Source organism: Sorghum bicolor, chromosome 1, assembly GCF_000003195.3.
Source record: "Sorghum bicolor cultivar BTx623 chromosome 1, Sorghum_bicolor_NCBIv3, whole genome shotgun sequence".
NCBI classification, from domain to species: Eukaryota; Viridiplantae; Streptophyta; class Magnoliopsida; order Poales; family Poaceae; genus Sorghum; species Sorghum bicolor.
This window is the reverse complement of record NC_012870.2, coordinates 1157917-1179766: the sequence shown is the minus strand read 5'-3', so window position 1 is coordinate 1179766 and position 21850 is coordinate 1157917. Positions and strand designations below refer to the sequence as shown.

At 39.2% G+C, this 21850-nt stretch overlaps 2 protein-coding genes across 2 annotated transcripts; both read left to right on the top strand.

Annotated features, from left to right (window-relative positions):
- On the top strand, positions 3650-5896 carry LOC110430191 (protein DETOXIFICATION 40-like). Its single transcript, XM_021447365.1, has 3 exons — positions 3650-5175; positions 5311-5400; positions 5498-5896. The coding sequence occupies exons 1-3, from the start codon at positions 3835-3837 to the stop codon at positions 5561-5563; spliced, it is 1497 nt and encodes a 498-aa protein (XP_021303040.1). The 5' UTR covers positions 3650-3834; the 3' UTR covers positions 5564-5896.
- LOC110430195 (glutathione S-transferase 1-like) lies at positions 8584-10116 on the top strand. Its single transcript, XM_021447372.1, has 3 exons — positions 8584-8876; positions 9286-9334; positions 9470-10116. Exons 1-3 carry the CDS (start codon positions 8727-8729, stop codon positions 9916-9918), a joined length of 648 nt encoding a protein of 215 aa, XP_021303047.1. The 5' UTR covers positions 8584-8726; the 3' UTR covers positions 9919-10116.

The window sequence follows — 21850 nt, the reverse complement described above, 5'->3', positions numbered from 1 at the left end:
GATGTGGCGGGAAATCTTGAAAAGTTTTTGGTTTTTGAGGGTGAACTAAACAAGGCCTAAGGTATATTAAGAGGTAATATTAGAGTAAGATAAGGTTTAATTAATTTCTATTATTATTATTAAATAAATATGTCTCCGAGCTACATATTATTGTAAATATTAACTATCTAATACCATAGATGTCATGGTTATCAATAAAATAAATTATGGATTTTAAATTTATAAAAATGATAAATATAAATAGATATGTAACATTATGTCATCACTTTCTATGGCCATTTGATGTTTTTCTCCTGTTGCAACGCATAGACATATTTGCTGGTTAGGGCAAATGGGAGAAAATATACTCTAATTAATCACTTTTTGGTATCCTAAATTTTGTCTAAAATGACTTGAATTTTGAGCATCCGGAGAGTATCGTTTTAATGAAAGTTTCAATAGTTTTCATAATTCATTCAATAATAGATGAGAACTATAGTAAGAGTAGGTACAATAATGGATTTATAACCAAACTAATGCTAATATGCTAATGTGGAGGAGAAAAGACAAGAGAAAGATGATAGCTTAGCTCTCATGCAAGCACCAAGCTAGGCATAGATGCATAGGTAGTGGTGGGCCCAAATAGTAAATGTCGTGAAAAGGAATAAGAAAGAGAAGGTGTCTTAGAGACAAGTATGTATAACTTGACTCTAATCACTTCTCTTATAGTCAAACATTTAACTCTATTATTGACCTTGCTGTAATGTTGGATGGATCTTGTCCACACCCGCCAGCTCACGCGTCGCTAATTTCGACCAGTTATGCACTGCCAATTTCGGCCGGCGTTGTAGAAATTATCATAGTTTCTATCAATATTTTTCTAAACGCTAAACAGTAAACAGTTGGTCACCTGCCGTTTAGCTATTATTCGAGCTAAATAGTCCATTATACGAGCTAAACGGTCAATTAAATGGGCTAAACGGATGATGAAACGGAAACGGTGTACCACTATATAGTGTTCACATGGCGTTTAAACGGTCTAAACAGGTAGTTAGGTGAACAATGGTTTCTATAGATATTAATTATAGTGTCATCTAAGAATTTTACTGAGGTGGTCAGATAGTTATTGAAGAGAGAGAAAGAAAACAAAAGTCATAGAAATCACATGTCTACACAAGGCCGAAGACATAAAATAATATAATTGGTTGAGAATAAAAAGAGAATAACTGAATGTAATTGGATAAAAAATTATTGTGTAGAAACTATATATTAGAATTATTGTCTATAGAAATGAATAGATATAGAAACTATATAGCATTGACACTGCCCTGCACTGCTAGGGTCCGATTCACGACTGTACCACATAATTGCGATGGTCATACCGAGCAGCAGACAGGTCATATATCGATGCCATGCAACGGGACCGGAGACCGGGCCTGACACCTACTAGCCTGTTCTTTATGCATCGCAGGGGTCAGGTTACCCGATCCGGCCGGTGCAGACAGCACGAGCAATTCATTGCGATCGTTTGTACCGCGGATCGGGAGCCTTCGGTCGGTGATTCCCGCGTGATGCTTCCCTATGTGAAGACGAGCAGCTAAGGCCTCGTTTAGTTCTTTTTTTTTATTTTTGGTACTGTAGTATTTTTATTTTAATTTATTTGGTAACTATTGTTTAATTACAAACTAATTAGATTCAAAAGATTTATTTCGTGATTTATAAATAAATTGTGCAATTAATTTTTGTTTTAATCTATATTTAATGCTCTATGTGCTGCAAGATTTGATGTAACGGAGAATCTTGAAAAGTTTTTGGTTTTTGGGTGAACTAAACAAGGCCTACTCCATCCATCCCATAAATAAATATATTTCTTTGACCAGTATGGTTTATGTTTGACTATTTATCTTATTTAATTTTTTAGGTAAATAATAAAATAAATAAATTATTATGAAAATATAGCTAACAATAAAATAAGTTATGAAATAATAAATAATGTTTATTAATTTTTTAAATAAGACGAACGGTCAAACATGAACCATAGAAGTCAAAGAAATGTGATTTAGTTTCTTTTCTTTTATTTTTTTGTTTCTTTTCTATTTTTCTTGAAAATTTTCTTTTCTTTATTTTTATGTTCTTTTTATTTTTTTTATTTTTTCCTTTTTATCTTGAATTTGTTTTTATTTTTATTTTATGATATTTATATTATTATTATCTTTTTTTATTTTTATTTTATTTTCTATTCCTTTTTCGTACTTCAAATTTTTTTAATTTTCTTTTCTTATTATTTTATATTTCCTTCCTTATTTTTTTTTAATTTTTTGTTTTATTTGGCAACACATTAATCTAGTGCCGATTTTAAAGGTGTTTATTGGATTATTTTTGTGGTATTCATGTATGTATGCGGTTGAAGCATAACAAACACCTTGATATTGATCATGCAGTGGTTGTTGGATATTTTTAATGGACCGATATTAATTACACAGAAAGGAAAACTAGAAAATCTACATGTTGCGTGGACTGATATTAATATTTTTCTTTTTGTTTCATTTGGTTTTTCATTTATATATTATTATTTATTTTATTTTATTTTTACTTTATTATCATTAAATATTTTGTTTGATTTATTTTATTTTTATATTGTATTCTTTTTTTCTTTTTCTTTTGTCTTTATGTTTTCATAGAATTTCTATAATTTTTACTTTACCTTACTTAATTACTATACATGTGATGTTCACATACATGCTATGTTCTATTTTTTTATATTCGTAAAGTATATATGTTATGTTCTATTATGTATGAAGTGATTTTAGGGTAATATATGTTATGTTCTATTATGTATGATGTTCTATAATATATTTTAGTGATGTCCGGTGTATTTAGTGAATATTTTGAAAAGTATTCATATGATGTTTTTTAAAATTTTTCTATTACGTGTTTTTGCTTTTCTTTATGCTTTTGCTCTAGTTTTGTTATTATTTATTTATTTTTGTGTATATTATAATACTAATTTTATGAACAAAAGATATGAACATTGTTTTTATGAAGATAAAACATTGCTTTTTATAAAGACGGAATGTTGTTTTGTGAATCTAGAACATCGTATGTGTTCAACAAAATAAAATGTTTTATCCTTATACGATAAATGTTCGTTAATAAAATTTTATCGAAATACATTCATATAGGATCTTGTTCTGAAGAATTTATTGTAAAAAATCTAATGGTGAAATCAGAATTTAATTTAGATCTCTGGTTTAGCGGTTATTATTGTTTAGGCCTTGTTTAGTTCACCCTAAGAACCAAAAACTTTTCGAAATTCCTCGTCACATCGAATCTTGCGACACATGCATGAAATATTAAATATAGTAAAAAACAAAAATTAATTACACAATTTGCCTATAAATCGCGAGATGAATCTTTTAAGCCTAGTTAGTCTTTAATTACACAATAGTTGTCATAAACAAATGAAAGTGCTGCAGTGCTTCGAACCAAAAAATTTTAAAAACTAAACAAGGCCTTGGTTGGTTAAAAGTCATTTGCATGTGTCACATTATAGTTGATGACGTGAGTGAGATGGGCGGGCCACCATGGCAGCGCTTCCTCTAACCTCAAAATTATTTGGCGGGATATCTATCGGACTGATATTTCGGTCCGACGGACGAACGCTAGCAGCGCGCCGCACCTACTACGGCGCGGCGCACGCAGACCGGAGTCTCCGATCGACGACGGCCTTGGCTATATAAAAACGCAGCCGGACAGCGCCCTCACTGTATATAATTACTATTATATATCATACTAAATATCGGCCGCGCGCGATCGATCAACGTGCTAGCTTTGCATTGACCGTCAATCATCGCCATGGACTCGACGACGCCGCTGCTGCAGCCGGCACCGCACGGCGGCGGGGGCAGCCGCGAGCTGGAGGCGATCCTGGAGGACGCGTCCGTGCCGTGGGCGCGGCGGGCGTTGCGGGGCGCCGGCGTGGAGCTTCCCCTGCTGCTCCGGATCGCTCTGCCGGCGGTGGCCGTGTACATGATCAACTACCTCATGTCCATGTCCACGCAGATCTTCTGCGGCCAGCTCGGCAACCTCGAGCTCGCCGCCGTCTCGCTGGGCAACACCGGCATCCAGGTCTTTGCCTACGGCCTCATGCTCGGGATGGGCAGCGCGGTGGAGACGCTTTGCGGGCAGGCGTACGGCGCGCACAAGCCGGGCATGCTGGGCGTGTACCTGCAGCGTTCGACGGTGCTCCTGACGGCCACCGGCGTGCCCCTCGCCGTGGCCTACGGCTTCTCGGAGCGCATCCTCGTCTTCCTCGGCGAGTCGGAGCGCATCGCCCACGCCGCCGCCGTGTTCGTGTACGGGCTCATCCCGCAGATCTTCGCGTACGCGGCCAACTTCCCGATCCAGAAGTTCCTGCAGGCGCAGAGCATCGTGGCGCCCAGCGCCTACATCTCCACGGCGACGCTGGCGCTGCACCTGGCGCTCACCTGGCTCGCCGTCGACCGCCTCGGGATGGGTCTCCTCGGCGGCGCGCTCGTGCTCAGCCTCAGCTGGTGGATCATCGTGCTGGCGCAGTTTGGGTACATCGTCACCAGCCCCAGGTGCAGGGAGACGTGGACGGGGTTCACCTCGCAGGCGTTCCACAGCCTCGGCAGCTTCTTCAAGCTCTCGGCGGCGTCCGCCGTGATGCTGTGTCTGGAGACGTGGTACTTCCAGATCCTCGTGCTCATCGCCGGCCTGCTCAAGAACCCCGAGCTCTCCCTCGACTCCCTCTCCATATGCATGACCATCAACGGATGGGTGTTCATGATCTCCGTGGGCTTCAACGCCGCCGCCAGCGTGCGGGTCGGCAACGAGCTCGGCGCGGGCAACCCGAGGGCGGCGGCCTTCTCGGTGGTGGTGGTGACGTCGCTGTCGCTGGCCGTGGCGGTGGTGTGCGCCGTCGTCGTGCTCTGCATCCGCGACCAGCTCAGCTACTTCTTCACGGGCGGCGAGGCGGTGGCGCGCGCGGTGTCCGACCTCTGCCCGCTGCTCGCCGTCACGCTCGTCCTCAACGGCGTGCAGCCCGTGCTCTCCGGCGTCGCCGTGGGCTGCGGTTGGCAGGCGTTCGTGGCGTACGTCAACGTGGGCTGTTACTACATCATCGGTGTGCCGCTTGGTGTCTTCCTCGGCTTCTACCTCGACCTCGGCGCCAAGGTGCTCCTACGCATTTCTGATTCTGAGTATAATGGCAAAGCTTAATTAAGCTCAATGTTTTTGAAGAAAGCTTAAGCTCAATGTGATCAGATCCATTTTTTTCAATAATTTATAAATTGCATTGTATGCGTGCAGGGCATTTGGAGCGGCATGGTGATCGGGGGAACCATGATGCAGACCCTCATCTTGCTCTGGGTGACCAGCAGGACCGACTGGAACAAGGAGGTGATCGATGTCCTCCATCCATGCCATGCATTATTACTCATGTTGGTCATTCACAGCATGCATGCAGTGTTTTCTGATGATGACTGATCAACTGCAGGTGGAGAAAGCCAGGGCAAGGCTTGACAAGTGGGATGATAAGAAGCAGCCTCTCCTAGAAGACTGAAGAGATTGATACCTACTCAGATCCGGTGATAAAAATCTGCCATCATCATTTAGAACAAGACTCGAGAAAAGAGCGCACGCTAGCTCAGTGATTTTTGTTGGAATCGTGAGATCATGAGACGAGAGGAGTAAGATGTCGCAGCCAAATAATTAAAGAGGAGGTTCTTCGTATTTATATATCAGCAGCTGTTTTGCATGATTTTTGGGGTCTGTAATATATGCCTTCGAGAGAAACATCTTTTGTTCAATGATGAACCAAGAGGCAAGGAGAAATGATGAAGTACAACGATTTTTGCTACCACGAAATAAAAAAAATTGTGATACACATTGACTATCCCAGATGTGTGTTTTAAGATGTATGATTGTACACTTCTCAAAGCGAATCCAATGGGTGAAAGAATGAGGGTATGTGTCCTTAAGGGCAAAAAAACCCGCCCTCCACAGTATATATGCAACCACACAGTTCCAAACGGGTTCTCTCCGAACGCAGTTTCTTTGCCTTAAAAGCATATGTACTCTCATTTTAGATCACATAATTCGCTCTGAGATTCGTGCCTAACAGAAACGAGACAATTTTCTATTGTCTCTCTCCTGTTGGGTGGGTATGAATCTCAGAGCAAATCATATGGTCCACATTGCGAGGGCATGTGCCCTTAGGAGCAAATTTTACTTTACCGGTTCTCTCTGCTAAGTTTTGAATCAGCATTAGGTATCTGATAGTGTTAACTTTACCATTTTACTACTGGCTCCTCATCTAGCAGCATCGTCCACGTGTAGATCATATTGTATGAGTTCTAGATGCGTCATTTAATTTTTTTTCTCCACAGCCTTGTAACGCTTTCGAGATTGATTTGACTGCACACAACTATGATACTTAGAGCCTTTGGCAATAGTGGAATGTAGAATTAAACTCATGTGGACAATTGTAGCATAAAACCAAAGTTAACATAACATAAATGAGAATGTCAAACACTCATATATAGCCTTTACCTATAAATTGCCCATGCTTCAACACTACTACTTTACTCTAACACTACCTTAAACTTGCCTCTCAAAAGAAGGGAGGAACTAACAAGGTTCTTGCGTATAGTAGGAACATGCTGCATGTTCTCTAGTCGCACGATCTTTCTCTAAGTAAGCTTTAGATGTACCATGCCAACATCTTGAACAAAAGCATATGACCCATTCCCTATCAGGATGGAGAAACCTTGGAGCCCCTCGTAAGAAGAAAACATACAGATGTCAGCACACACATGAATATTAGCACATCTACCAACCCATCACTTGAAGATTAAAATATTGAAAATACAGTAGGAAGATTACGGTACCCATCATTAGCATTTGCTAGTAGTCATGATGTTGATATTATTCTTTTTCCCTTTGTGGTCCACTCGATCTAGACATTACCCGGACAAGTGGCCAAGCTCTCCACAAGTGAAGCAAGGCAACTCTGCTTTGTTCTTCTTTTTGAATATAGTTGTTGATTTGGCATTGAAAGGCTTATTCTTTCCTTTGTCCTCGTGTAGATTTTTCTACACCATGTTGGTGCAAGAATGGCCCTTGTTTCCCTTATCATTAGTGTCCTTACCCTGAGCCTTCTCCTCAATATTAAGAGATGCTACCAACTTTTTTTAACTGATTTTTTCCGTCTTTTGTGTTTGAGAGTTGTGCCGAGGCTTCCGTAAAAGAGGCAAATTTCCAACAATGCATTCAGACGCCGGTGTAGGTCGCAAGGACGAGGGTTCCATAGACCTGGTCCCCTGATTGCTAGTGCAAGCAGATGCACGGGATGGAGAAGCTACGATGGTGGGGCGTAGCAACAAGTAGAAGCAAAAAACCTTAGTTTGATTAGATGCATTTTGGTGTTGGCCTACAAGTTGTTTATATACGACTATCTATCCTGATCACGCGCGGGTCATGATCATGATCTAAACTGTTTAGGACTTCTATCCGCAAGTTAAAAAGGCCAAAATAATAACCCAAAACTAAATCTACAAAAAAGAGGCCATGCCCCCTCAAGGCTAGGGCTAGATTTCGGCGCTCCATTCATGCAGATGTCACATGCCATTCGTCTCGTCCCGCCTGCTGAGGCGAGAAAGCGCGCGTGCGTGTGAGCTTCCTTTCTCCTATTTACATCAATTGGGTATCATATTTCCCCTCTTTGCATCAAAGCCCTATTTTTTTTTTCAAATTCATTCAATTTCCCCACTCTCACAGTCGATGTCACCGGCCAGCATTTATATTTTACTTATTGTCAGTTTGTCATATATTATCGCCTCTCTACTTATGTGATATGTTATGTTATTTTGTCAGTATTATTAACTTTTTGATGCATGATAGGATGGATGGTGTTTCAAATGGAATGATGTCGACTTTTTTCCATGTTGAATTTGTTTAAACTTGATCCGATATTTTTTAAATTCCTGAAATTCTGTATTTATCTATAGAGGCCAAAAAATTTATCATACTAGTGTACTAAGCCCTGGGTCAGTGTACTACCAATGCGCTACCCCCTTAAGGCCTTATTTGGATGTCCATGATCTACCTGAACATCAATCATGTTTGTGGGTGGTGTTGTGGAATTTAAAGCCCTAAATGATTTTCAGGGACGTCTCTCTCTCACTCACTCTCGGAGTCCAAGATGTGGATTGCTCATGAAGCATTGTTTCTAGAGGTGTCTCCAGGATGCTAGAACCAGTGGACCGCTCTGCTTGAGAACTGGGCCTTGTTTAGTTCATTTTTTAAAAAAAAATAACGATGTAGCATTTTCGTTTTTATTTGACAAGTATTATCTAATTATGAACTAACTAGGTTTAAAAATTTATCTCGCAGATTATAGTTAAACATTGTAATTAGTTATTTGTTTTATCTATATTTAATGCTTTATGTATATGCCGTAATTTGTAAAATTTTGTTGGGAACTAAACAAGGCCCTGGTTTTCAAATTAAAGGTGGCCGGCGGCCTAACAACCACCAATAATGAAAATATATATTGCCTCCATTATACTATTACTATGTAGAAGAAAAGTCCGGCGGCATCTCGACTCCTCCTTCCTCCCTCTATTTAACGGGCTCACATCACACACTACAGCATGCGCCACTTCGCCTAGCTAGCAGAGAATATAGAGAGATAGAGAGAAGCTAGGGCAATAAGGTCGTCGTTGATGGCTCCGATGAAGCTGTACGGTGCGACGGTGTCGTGGAACGTGACCCGGTGCGTGGTGGCGCTGGAGGAGGCCGGCGCCGAGTACCAGATCGTACCTATCGATTTCGCCACCGCCGAGCACAAGAGCCCCGAACACCTCGCCCGCAACGTACGTACTCCCCTGCCGGCGACCGGCCGGTTTCTCTCCCGGCGGTCTCCGGTCTCCCCCTGCTGCTGTTTTTGGCTCGCTGTTGCTGCGGGATCTGATCCGATCTGATAGTTAAAACTCATCACTGTCCATAGTACCGAGGACTTACACTTAAAATCTAATTTTTTTTAAAGATTTTTTGTCACATCGAAATTTACGACATAAGAATATTAAATATAGATAAAAATATAATTAATTTCACAATTTACTTATAATTTGCTAGATAAATCTTTTAAGACTAATTAATTTACAGTTAGACAATAATTATCAAATACAAATAAAAATGGTATATTAAAAAGTTTTTCACTCAGGAAACTAAACAAGGCCTGACATGATTTTTATATGTTGTGTTGTGTCTGGATCTGTGCAGCCGTTCGGTCAAGTTCCAGCTTTCCAAGATGGCGATCTCCACCTATGGGGTACGTACGCAACGCATATGATCCTATATCTCTTGGTGTCTCTCTGTAAATATGACAGTATAGTAGTATTCACCCCTGCCATCATATATATATATATATATATGCATCACAAAAATGGTATGTTTTTTTTGCCAGAATCGCGTGCGATTTGCAAGTACGTTGCCCGCAAGAACAAGGCAGCAGAGCTGCTGAGGGAAGGCAACCTCCAGGAGTCAGCCATGGTGGACGTGTGGCTGGAGGTGGAGTCCAACCAGTACACCGCCGCCCTGAACCCTATCCTGTACGAGTGCCTCGTCAGCCCTATGTTCGGCGGCACCACCGACCAGAAAGTGGTGGAGGAGAACCTGGAGAAGCTGAAGAAGGTGCTGGAGGTGTACGAGGCGCGGCTCGCCAAGCACAAGTACCTCGCCGGAGACTTCCTCAGCCTCGCCGACCTCAACCACGTCTCCGTCACGCTTTGCCTGCTCGCGACGCCCCATGCTTCTGTGCTCAACGCGTACCCTCACGTCAAGGCATGGTGGGATGGCCTCATGGCCAGGCCGTCTGTCCAGAAGGTCGCCGCGCTCATGAAGCCGTCTGCTTGAAATTAGTGATCGAGTCTTCGTTCGTTCACTGCTTGGCTTAATATAAATAAGCCCATCGACCCCTGTGTGTGTCCTCGTTCTCGATCGGCATGTGTCATCCAGGTGTTGAATAAGCTAGCTAGCCGATCGAGTTGCATGCATGTTTTCGTGTCTTTGAGAATAATATTAAGCTATGTGTTTGGTATATATCTTTATCTTTATCTAATATTTAATTCTATAAATTTTGGTTTGTTCACTTTTTCTATCTACCCATAGTATATGAACACAGTCTGGTCTGTTCCTAAATTCCAACGATGCAACAAATTAATCACGACACCGATGGACCCAGCTAATAAAAAATCTATTATAATATAGAACGTATAAATATTTACTTAATATTTAATCATGAAAATTTTAATCTATCCACTTTTTGTGTCCGCCCATAAATAACAAATTAGGAAAAAAATTTAGTCTATCCACTTTTTCTATCTGCCCACAAAAAACAAATCAGGAAAAAAAAAACACAAGTCCAAGAATTTGAACCCAACACCTAACAAACCACTGCGCCATGCGTTCTTCCATAATTAATGTATGTGGTTATTTTATTTATTTCTCTATAGGCAGCTTTTTCTTAGCAACCTCTTTCGGTAATTAGTTCATTCATGGCCTTTACAACCCACACAGCGCCGCCGGCAAGAGCTCCAACCCTTTGCTCATCTCCGACGTGTTGCTGCCCTTGGACTTTGTCCCCTCCTGCTTAGTTGTTTGTCGTCCTTGCCATCGCCTGGCCCAGGGAGGCAGGGAGAATCCAGCCAGGTCAAGCTTCGGGAGCTCGTTGATGGAGGATGCGGTCCGTCCTTGCCCCCTCACAGCGCTGCCGCATGCTACCTACCACCACCTCTATATACGCAAAGAACAACGTGAATCGAGAATAAGAACAAAAGCTCTTCTCTTTTTAATCTACCTAGATATAAATACTAAAAAATCAAGAACATAAATAAAACCTTTATTTTCTTTTTTAATCCTCAACAACAAATTGTAAGAGTTTACGTAGGACTAGCGACGGGGATGTTATGCTGGAGTGGTAGACCCTATGGTTAGTGTAGGACGTCGTGGGAGGTTGGTGAGACAATGATCCTCTGTGATGTGCCGATTGTGGGTGCTAGAAGGCCAATGAAGAGGGCGGCAACTGAGGGGTGCATGAGACAGTGGACACAAGCAAGAGCAGGATTGGAGGCGGCGCCATTTAGTAGGAAGAAGGATCATGTAGTTTTCCAACCATGTGATCCTTCTCCCGTAACAACGCACGGGCACATTTCCTAGTAGTACCTTATCTGTTGACTATATATATGGTGCGGTTTGTTGTTATAATACACACACTTATACCGCTCTCTTTCTTCTAAATTGTAAGTTCATCCTAGATTCATAGCAAAAGATATATATTTAGAAAAGTCAGAATAACTTATACAAAAACCTTGTGATGGTGAATGTTTTGTAGCTGTGGCCGCCACGAACTCTCCGATCCCAGCACAAAATACGTTCATGACGGTTCAACATTTCCTAGCATTTGATCCGTGAGGGTTCTTTGCCTGTGGGTTGCCCGTGATGAAATAACTTTGTGGTGGTTTTGTCTGTCTTTGCGATGTCTGTGTGTTTTGCCTCTCACAATATCTCCATTTTTCTGGTAGCGATTGTAATGATAGTTTTTCCAGTGATGCCATCATCCAGAGGAGGATGTACTCCTTTTGTCACTGAAAGCTGCAACTTCTAGAGTTGTCCTAAGTCAAACTTTTAAAACTTTGATCAAATTTATAGAAAAAACGCTAAAATTTATAGTACCAAATTAATACCATTAGATTTGTCATCGAATATATATATTTCATAAGATCCTCATTTTATGTCATAGATATTGATGCTCTTTTCTATAAAGTTGGTCAAAATTAAATAAGTTTGTCTGACATGGATTCTAAGAGTTGAAGTTTTCACGGAAATAAGGGAGTATATGATAGCAGCCTACCGTGCGCATGGGGGGCAAACAGGCGTGGGTTGTTTATGCCTGCCGCACGCAATGATTGACACGTTTTTAGCAAGGATTCACATTAGAGACGCGTTTTGACACGTTTTGGCTATACTGGCTCACATGATTGAAGCGTTTTTGGCAATGAATCCTTACCAAAAAAAAACATGTTGAACCAGCCACGAGTGAAGCCAAAACGCATCTCTAATGTGAATCCTTGCCAAAAACGTGTCAATCATGTGAGCCATCAGTGAAGCCCATCGGAGACTCTTATAGCAAGAATGCATCCTTGATGAGGATTCACATTAGAGACGGTTATGATTCATAAATATCTTACATGTTGAATCAGTTACGTACAAAAAACATGTTGAACCAGTGCTACTTATTGCATATAATAAATATTAGTATTAGTATGTTCTAAAAAATTCAAATTGATGTTGTTTTTCTTTATAAGGCCCTAGAGTCCAAAAGCCTCATATTCATCGTGCAGGTGGAGTGAACCATACTTATCACTATCTCATTTACGATTTCGTCCTCGCTTCGCGTAAAAAAATTAACCTAGATGGTGACATCGACTCTAGAAGTTTGGTCTATCTCCACCTTCAACAACTAAGGTGGGACTAAACCCTCTATAATATCTTATTAAGATGCACTATGGGCCAAATTGTAAACTAGGTCAGATGTCACATGTTTTGGCTATATACGTGTCTATGATTAATGTTCATCAGTGGCATGTTTTATACACGTCACTGATGTGTTCACATCAGAGACGCAATACGAGTGACTTTTTTCCTGTCTCTTTGATGAATTTTAACCTGCATCTTCTCTAATCTAATCTGTTTCTGGCATAGTGAAGCGTGAATGAAAAGACTACAATGTCTTGCGGCTAACAATCCTCCACGTGTTCTTTTTCGCGTGGGTGTTCTGTGTGCTCTGTACTCGCCGAGGTCGTGTTTCTTTTATTGGTACGGATGTGTAGTCCTTTTTGGGGACGGAGGCGGACCAGTGCGCAAGCATGTGCTATGGCAGTGCTAGCTATCAAATCGATCGCCTGCTTTTGGCCATGTGATGTCGTCTCTGTGGCTTTGGTAGTGTAGGAGTATCTCGGTCAATGTGAGACACGTGTGCTTCTCACATACAGTAGTACAGTGTAAAAGGGGAGCATCATGGTACAGACAGTGGTCTCAGATCTTGTTTAGTTCACCTAAAAACTAATTTTTTTAAGATTGTTAATCACATCGAATCTTTAAGCAAATGCATAAAGTATTAAATATAAAAATAAATAAAAAAACTAATTACATAGTTTATCTGTAAATGACGAGATGAATCTTTTGAGTTTATTTAATCCATAATTGGATAATAATTACCAAATAAAAACAAAAGTGCTACAATACTAAAACTAAAAAAATTCGAAACTAAACTAGGCCTCAGCCGTATCATGGACGTCCTTGCATGTCTCTTGCATGTCCCGCGCGGTGTGACTCGATGTACATCTGCGGCATGATTCGGCGTCACTTTTACAAAGAGTTTGGATAATTTGAGAAAAGAAGAAAGTTAACTAGTACTATTCCCTATTCCAAAAAAAAATTCAATTTCGAAATAGTACCATTTTAAAATATGTCAAGCTTGATTAAATCCTTATAAAAATTTACTAATAATTGTCATACAATAGATAGAAACCATTAGATTTGGCATTAAAATCATTTTCATAATATAACTTATTTAGCGTCATAGGCCATATTGCGGTCAGATTTTTAGGTCTTGTTTAGTTCACCCCGAAATCTAAAAAGTTTTCAAGATTCTCCGTCACATTAAATCTTGCGGCACATGCATGAAGCATTAAATATATACGAAAACAAAAACTAATTACACAGTTTGTCTGTAAATTGCGAGACGAATTGTTTGATCCTAGTTAGTTTATGATTGGACAATATTTATCAAATAAAAACGAAAGTGCTACATTAGCGTAATTCGAAATTTTTTTTCGAAACTAAACAAGGCATTAGACACTGTGTTTCTCTTATTGGTACGGATGTGTATAAACTTTTTTGGGGACGGAGGCGGTAACCTCAGTGCGCAAGCATGTGCCAGCGCAGTGCTAGCTATGAAATCGACCCGACCGCCTTTTTGGCCGGAGAATCGCGCGCGTTTGTCGTGTCTCTGGCTTTGGTATCAGTCCATGTGAGACACGTGTGCTTCTCACAGTAGTATAGTACAGTGTAAAAGCGAGAGCATCATCATCATGGGACAGACAGTGGTCTCAGCCGTGTCATGGACGTCCTTGCATGTCTCTTGCAATAATGTGCTGTGTCCGGCTTTTTACCTGCGGGCCGGCCGGGCTGCAGCAGAGTGCAGACCGCCCAAAGCAGTGCATAGCTAGACCGTCCGTTGAGGCTGGGTATATAATTTGAAAATGCAAAAAATTATAATTTGTTTTAACAATTTAAAGCTAGGCCTTGTTTAGTTCAAAAAAGTGAAAAGTTTTCGGTACTGTAGCACTTTCGTTTGTTTGTGAAAATATTATCTAATCATGGACTAACTAGGATCAAAAGATTTGTGATTTACAGCTAAACTGTGTAATTAGTTTTTGTTTTCGTCTATATTTAATGTTTCATGCATGTGCCACAAGATTCGATGTGACATGAAATCTTGAAAACCTTTTGGTTTTCAGGGTGAACTAAACAAGGCCCTAGGCTATTAAAATTTCCCTAGCTAGCTAGGCTTCACAGCTTGTTGTAGAATATAATTTATTACCATGTTCTACATCATAGCTAACTTTAGCCAGATAACCATTATTAGTCATTTATATATTGGTGTATGCCTCCATCCATGAGTTTAAAAAAGTTTGAAATTTGAATTCAAAAATTTCCGAGCACTTAAAACATATATTTAGGACCTCCAATACAAAGTCCTCAGTTATACAAGTTTTATATCTCTTCGAGCTCCACAATTTTGTTAGTTTTTATCCGTCCATTTTCAATTCAAATGAAATTTACCTATTTATAGGGGCGCTTCAAATTACCAATCGGCCCTAAAAGTCAAACTATATAGGGTAGAAATGATTATATATTTTTTGGGTTGGTAGCATAAACTTTCCCTAGAAATATATACCATTTATACATGAGGTTTTGTTAACTCCGGATGTGATTGTAAAACAAGAAAACATGGGCATTGTTTACTTCCCAAAAAATTACAATTTTTTTAAGATTCTCCATCATATCGAATCTTTGCGGCACATACATGGACACATTATTAAATATAGATAAAAAATAACTAATTGTACAGTTTATCTGTAATTTGCGAAATGAATCTTTTGAGCCTAGTTATTTTATGATTAGATAATATTTGTCAAATACAAATGAAAATGCAACAGTGTCCATTTTACAAAAAAATTGCAACTAAACAAAACCCTGGTTGTAATGTGCCTAAAGGTATGTTTAGATCTAAAATCTTTTTGGATTTTGACATTATAGCACTTTCGTTTGTATTTGACAAATATTGTCCAATCATGACTAATTAGGCTAAAAAGATCCGTCTCGTGATTTATAAGTAAACTATATAATTAATTATTATATATATATATATATATATTTAATGCTTTATGCGTTTATTGCAAGATTTAATGTGATTAGAAATCTTATAAACTTGCCATCGCTATCAAATCGACAGTGTCAGTTATCTCAAAATAGTACTACTGCATGTCATGCGCCAGGTGGCATGTGAGTTTGTCCGTCGTCTGTCCTCCAAGGCTGCTCGTGGACCTCGTGGTCACGCGACCACGCGCTCTTGCTCGTTAGGTTTTAGGTCTTGTTCAGTTGCACCAAAATTCAAAAATATTTTAAGATTCTACTCACATTAAATTTTACAACACATGAATAAAGTATTAAATATAGATAAAAAATAATTAATTATATAATTTGCTTATAATTTGTGAGATAAATATTTTAAATCTAGTTATTTATAATTAGATAATATTTGTTAAATACAAACGAAAATATAACTGATTCTATTGAAGAAAAACTGAAAAAAAAGCCCTGCTTGTAATGTGCCCTAAGCCATAGCTGTCAAATCGACAGTGTCAGTTATCTCAAAATAGTACTACTGCGTGTTATGCGCCAGGTGACATGTGAGCTTGTCTGTCCTCGGGGCTGCTCGTGGAACTCGTGGTCACGTGACCACGCGCGTCCGATGCTCAAGGTTGTCCAAAGTCATGTGCGCGCCTTGCTCATACTAGTGGCTCTCCGGCGTACACGTCGTACGTAGCTTTAATTTAGAGGGTGTTTAGACGTATCTAGATGTTTTCAAAATTCCAAAAATTTATAAGATTCTCCATCATATTGAATGTTTTGACACATACATAAAGCAATAAGAATAGATAAAACAAATAACTATTTACACAATTTGACTGTAAATTACGAGACAAATCTTTTAAACCTAGTTAGTCCATAATTGGACACTAAGGCCTTGTTTAGTTCCCAAAAAGTAACAAAAAAATTTCAAGATCTCTAGTCATTTCGAATCTTACGGCACATACATAGAGCATTAAATATAGATGAAAACAAAACTAATTATATAGTTTGCCTATAATTTGCGAGATAAATATTTTAAGTCTATTTAGTTTATGATTGAACAATATTTCAAGATTCCTACCCTCCTTGGCAGCTCGGCTCCTAATGGTTCCAGCGGTCGACGCCTAGCGAGCGGTGGTGTTGGTATAGCAGAGGCTAGAGCGCTCGCCTCAATGCGGATTACTTGTCGTGAGCAAGCAACGAAGCACGGATACAACCACGTGCGGAGCTGCGATTTTTGGGGATAATTGCCTTTTTCAATGGCCGCTATTGGGGTGACAATAAAAAATAGGCCCAACACCGAGTCATCTTCTTCTATCGGCATAAAAAAATTATTTCTTGCTGCTCGCCGACGCATGCGGTAGCTCGCCATCGATGAGCTCTATGGCCTTGTTTAGTTCACCCAAAAAGCAAAAAGTTTTCAAGATTCTTCGTCACATCGAATCTTGCGGCACATGCATGAAGCATTAAATATAGATAAAAACTAATTATACAGTTTAGCTGAAAATCGCGAGACGAATCTTTTGATCCTAGTTAGTCCATAATTAGATAATATTTGTCACAAATAAACGAAAGTGCTACAGTACCGAAATCCGAAATCTTTTCGGAACTAAACTGTGTATCTTGGAAGAAGAGGGGGACGGGTGTGTCCGCACGCGTCGTCAAAAACACACAGGTAATCAGCTGGGGCCGGCCGCCGAGGGAGCCAACGTACGCGTTCGTCCAGTGGGCGTCTGCAGATTCAGAGACGGGCTACAATGACACCCATCTCTGAATTACCAGCCGTCTCAGATATATGTTTTATTAGAGACGCAGGTAACAACAGACCCGTTCCTGATGCACTTTATGATACCGACGGGCACTCATACCAACCGTCTCCAAAATATATAAGACGGATCTAGATATCAACTGTCTCAAATGATTACTCATTATAGACGGACATACTATTGACTACTAAATCAGAGACGATGTGTTATTTTACCCGTCTAAAAATTGTTTTCTCTAATGGGTTCTAACTGCTGTCTCTAAAGCATCCGTCATGTTTGTACTGCTCTGCACTAGTGATGTCAACCTAGCTGTTATTAATACATGCATTGTTGCTGTATATAGTCCTCCTACACCGAATAGATTGAAGGCACATGCGTTTGAAGCTCAGGCATGGAGAAGCATGCATATGACAGTAGATCCGATCTGATTCGTAGTTGGGGCAACAGATCGTGCAGAGTGTAATAGTTTCAAGTTTCGCTCCCTGCATGCATGCACACGCATGGATCCGGATTAATATTCGCACATGGACCTCTCGGTATATCGTAATATTTATTTTTTACTTTTTTTGTTAGAAACCGATTTGTTGCTTATTTAATTAATTGAACAATATGTATTGTGCGTTCAATTTAACAATGCAAGCAATTCTGTAAAATATATTTCTATGGATGATCAACGTAAGCGAAGCTCCCATGGAAATAAATATCCAAGGGCAGTAATCTTAAGCAAACCACCCCTAGAAAAGCATTTTTAAGAGTGCTTTGCTTAAGTCAACCGTCTCTAAACATGCATTTTCAGGATGGGTGGGTGAACTGAATTCCACGGACCATTTTTATCGTCCTTGGTAATAGTTTCCGTAGTAGTGGAAGTGTACATGTCTCCCTCGATCCAATAGAATGAATATAACTTCATAGTAGTATCGACCCAAACCATCTTGAGTTCCAATCAACTTTATACAGAAATTACCAAAAATTATAATATCAAATAAATATTATTAGATTTGGCATAAATACATTTTCATGATATAGTTATTTTATGTCATGAGAATGTTGATACTCTCTTTTTATGTTTAATAAAATTTTAGATAATTTGACTAAAGATTAAGATGAAATAGAACAACATTCTTCCTTCAAATGCACTACCAAAATGGTGGAGTTCTCCTAGTGTTTTTAGTTAGTAATAAAACACTACCACTAGTTAAAACACTAGAGAATTCTCACTAGAAGGTATTTACTAAGAAAAGTTAATATTAAATTTTAAATACTAAAATACTTGGAGAACTCGTACGAGAAATTGAAAAATCTGGTTGTGACAGTTCGAGAGAGTCCCGCACTATTCCCTGCTGTGTTCCCTTTAAAAGCGTCGTTCTCACATATCGAGGGCTAAAAAGTGCATAGTAGTAGCTACTGCGCGCGGCCGTGCCGTCAAACCGATGGCATGGTCAGATCAGCATGCTTGTTATCACATGCAGCATTGATGTGAGCGCTAGCTTGTCGTCGTCTCTCTCCACCATCAGCTCCCTGCTCGCTCACACATCACATGGCAGATCCCCACCCAATGAGATCAGACGATGACACCTCGAGATATGGGAAAGCCGGTCGATCATGCCATGCATCCTTGTGGTGTCATGCATGCATGCATGTCTCTCGATCACATGTGTGTCATCCTTGCCTGCCTGCATGCATGCATGGCAGGCAGCACCGGCAGCTAGATCGCCCCGCCCAGATACATATGCGGTCACTTGTACGAAATGAGTGGCTCTCCGTTTGTACACGTCGTAGCTTCGAATCTGCTGTGTTTACTACATACAATAATACATTAACGTATAGGGACTATGCGTGGTGCTTAACACCCTCGAAAATCTATGCGCCATAAAATTTGTCTTGTTGAAAGCTTCTAGAGCACCCGTATAAAACAAATCCAGCCAAAATCTGTTTGCCACCTTTCAAAAAAAAGAAAAGAAAGCTAGCAGTGCTAGTAGTTTTTCTTCTGACGGTTGATGGTGACAAACCGACGACATATCATTTTCTACCAGCAAAAAGATATGGGATGCGCATGGCATGATCTGGATAAAATGTTGCCCACAAAATAAAATATTTGGATGTCCTGCCTGCCAAGCCATCTACTTACTACTTTCACTATGTAAAAAAAAAGCAAATAGCAGACACCCGTTCTAGTAACAGGTAATCGAGTCGCGTCTGTGTTATGTGATCACAGACACATCTAGACAAATGCGTCTGTAATTTGATCCCTCAGTTTTAGTCTGGAATATAATTAACCTAAGTAGTGATGAAGAATATAACTAATCCCATGCCTCGAATACAATCCGTCACCTCAGTTTTATAGTATAGCTCATTATAACTTAATTAGCTCTAAATAAGACATCTCTTATTTAATTTGATTAAAAATTAAAGTACATCATAACATCAACACCTATAATATCAAAATAGGTTTCTCATTGAATTCTCCGTGAAATATGTCTGAATAGCTACTCCCTCGGTCCTCAAATATAATAGATTCAAGGTTTAGAATATATACCAAATTATAAGGGGATTTTAGGTGAACAAATACTTGAAAAGACAATATTCACATGCATACTTACCATTAATGACTATCACAACCCAAATATAATAATTAGAGAGGGTTATACACGTCATGTGTCTTACCACATACAGTATTAGACACCTTATATTTCACGACAAGAGAAATTTATATTTGTTAATCTTCTCACGAGTACAACTCCCACACATGCAAATCGTATACTCAAACAATGAGTCTCGGCAAGTCGAGGATTTAAATCCAAATAAACAGGTTCCACCGTTAAAAAACACCTAGGTAGTTAAACTACGCTCACTTGTGGTGTCATGGTGATCGTTTATACATATATATACGGTCACTTGTATTAATAATACTAGAACGCAATGAGTGGCCAGTTATGTTTGGCCGGCATTTGGACACACGTCACACGACAGCAGTACAGGGCGGAGTTATATACATGGAGACAGTCAATTCATATCTCGATCTGTCCTCATAATAATTTTCATGCCCACGCATGTCAATGTTGGTATTGCAATTAGTATGTGACAACTAGTATTCATGCACGTGCCAATATGTACAAAGCATCCATTATTGCCATGCTTGAGCAAAAAAAAAAAGGAAAACATCATCAATTTGAATTTTTTAGAACATACTAATATTTATTTTACACAATAAGTAGCACTGGTTCAACATGTTTTTTGAACGTAACTGATTCAACATGTAAGATATTTTATACTATACTTATTTCGAATCATAACCGTTGATTAAGCATAAAATAGATTGATTTAGTTCAGACTCGAAACTGCAATATTTTGGGGTATCTAGAACTGTATTATTACTTTTAGGACGCATGTAGGGGAGTTTGTGTGAAGTGACTGAATATATATTACTCTAGATATATTTTCTTAACGGTTCGATGTTTGGCCGGCATATGCACGCCACAGTACACAGGAGTTATACATGGATACATGGAGAGGATTATTGATATGTGTCCTAATAATTTCTGTCCCCATAGGTTAATTAGATTGCATAACAAAGAGATCCTCATTCATGCATAAACGTGGGTGTATATATGGGACCAAGAATCCAGAGAGAATGCGACATTCACCGATACGAAAACGATTTTTTCTGGTGCCAGCCATTTTTTCACTGGTAGTTCATATGGAACAGACGCCAGTAATGTAAAATATGTGGACCCAAGTTTAGAATGGCCTATGTAAAAGTATTTACAATGGTGATTTCTCTAAGATATGGTGGAAAAATTTAAAATTGATTTTTAGGGGCGATTCGAACTGCACTTGTAAATATATTTTAAGGACGATTCGTTTAAGCCAAGAGCCCTTGAAAATGTGTTTTAGAAGCGTTTGCATTGCCATAGCCGTTGTTGAAAAATCAGTTTTAAAGGCAGTTGCAATACTGTAATAATCGTCACTGAAAATTAGGGGTTGAAAATAGATTTTTAAGAACGGTTCTCTTATTGCAACCGTCCTTAACAATACCATTTTCAGAGGTAGATATTGTAACGGAACCACCTCTAGACTTTTATGTGGACAGCTAGATGCCTGAAGCTACAAACTTCTTATCTTGGCGATCGATGGCATAGTGTTGTTTTTTTTAGCCGCCGCTGAAAATCGTTTTTGACCGTTAGTAAAAATCTTTTCTGTACAGTGATCAATGTACCAAAAAATCAAAGCAACTTATAATTGAAAACAAAGAGAGTATAAAATTTGTGTGGTATAAAATTGTGAGATGTTTTTGTTTTTCGATGTATCTAATTTATATCTAGATGCATAACAACGAAAAAGCCAAAACGTCTATCACAATTTGGAACGACAAAGGGAGTACTACTATATATATATATATATATATATATATATATATATATATATATATATATATATATATATATATACTTCCTCTGTTCTTAAATACTTCAATTTCTAGAAGTGTTTTAAATCAAACTTTTTAAACTTTAACCAAGTTTTTAGAAAAAAAATCTAAGATTTACAATACCAAATTAGTAATATTAGATTTATCATAGAATATATTTTTATAAAATACTTAT

Excerpts from the sequence above, each read along its gene's own strand:
- LOC110430191 (XM_021447365.1), top strand. The coding sequence starts at position 3,835 with ATGGACTCGACGACGCCGCTGCTGCAGCCGGCACCGCACGGCGGCGGG. Across the intron at positions 5,176-5,310 it reads ACCTCGACCTCGGCGCCAAG|GGCATTTGGAGCGGCATGGT; the intron begins GTGCTCCTACGC and ends GTATGCGTGCAG. Across the intron at positions 5,401-5,497 it reads GGACCGACTGGAACAAGGAG|GTGGAGAAAGCCAGGGCAAG; the intron begins GTGATCGATGTC and ends GATCAACTGCAG.
- LOC110430195 (XM_021447372.1), top strand. The coding sequence starts at position 8,727 with ATGGCTCCGATGAAGCTGTACGGTGCGACGGTGTCGTGGAACGTGACC. Across the intron at positions 8,877-9,285 it reads CCGAACACCTCGCCCGCAAC|CCGTTCGGTCAAGTTCCAGC; the intron begins GTACGTACTCCC and ends GGATCTGTGCAG. Across the intron at positions 9,335-9,469 it reads TGGCGATCTCCACCTATGGG|AATCGCGTGCGATTTGCAAG; the intron begins GTACGTACGCAA and ends TTTTTTTGCCAG.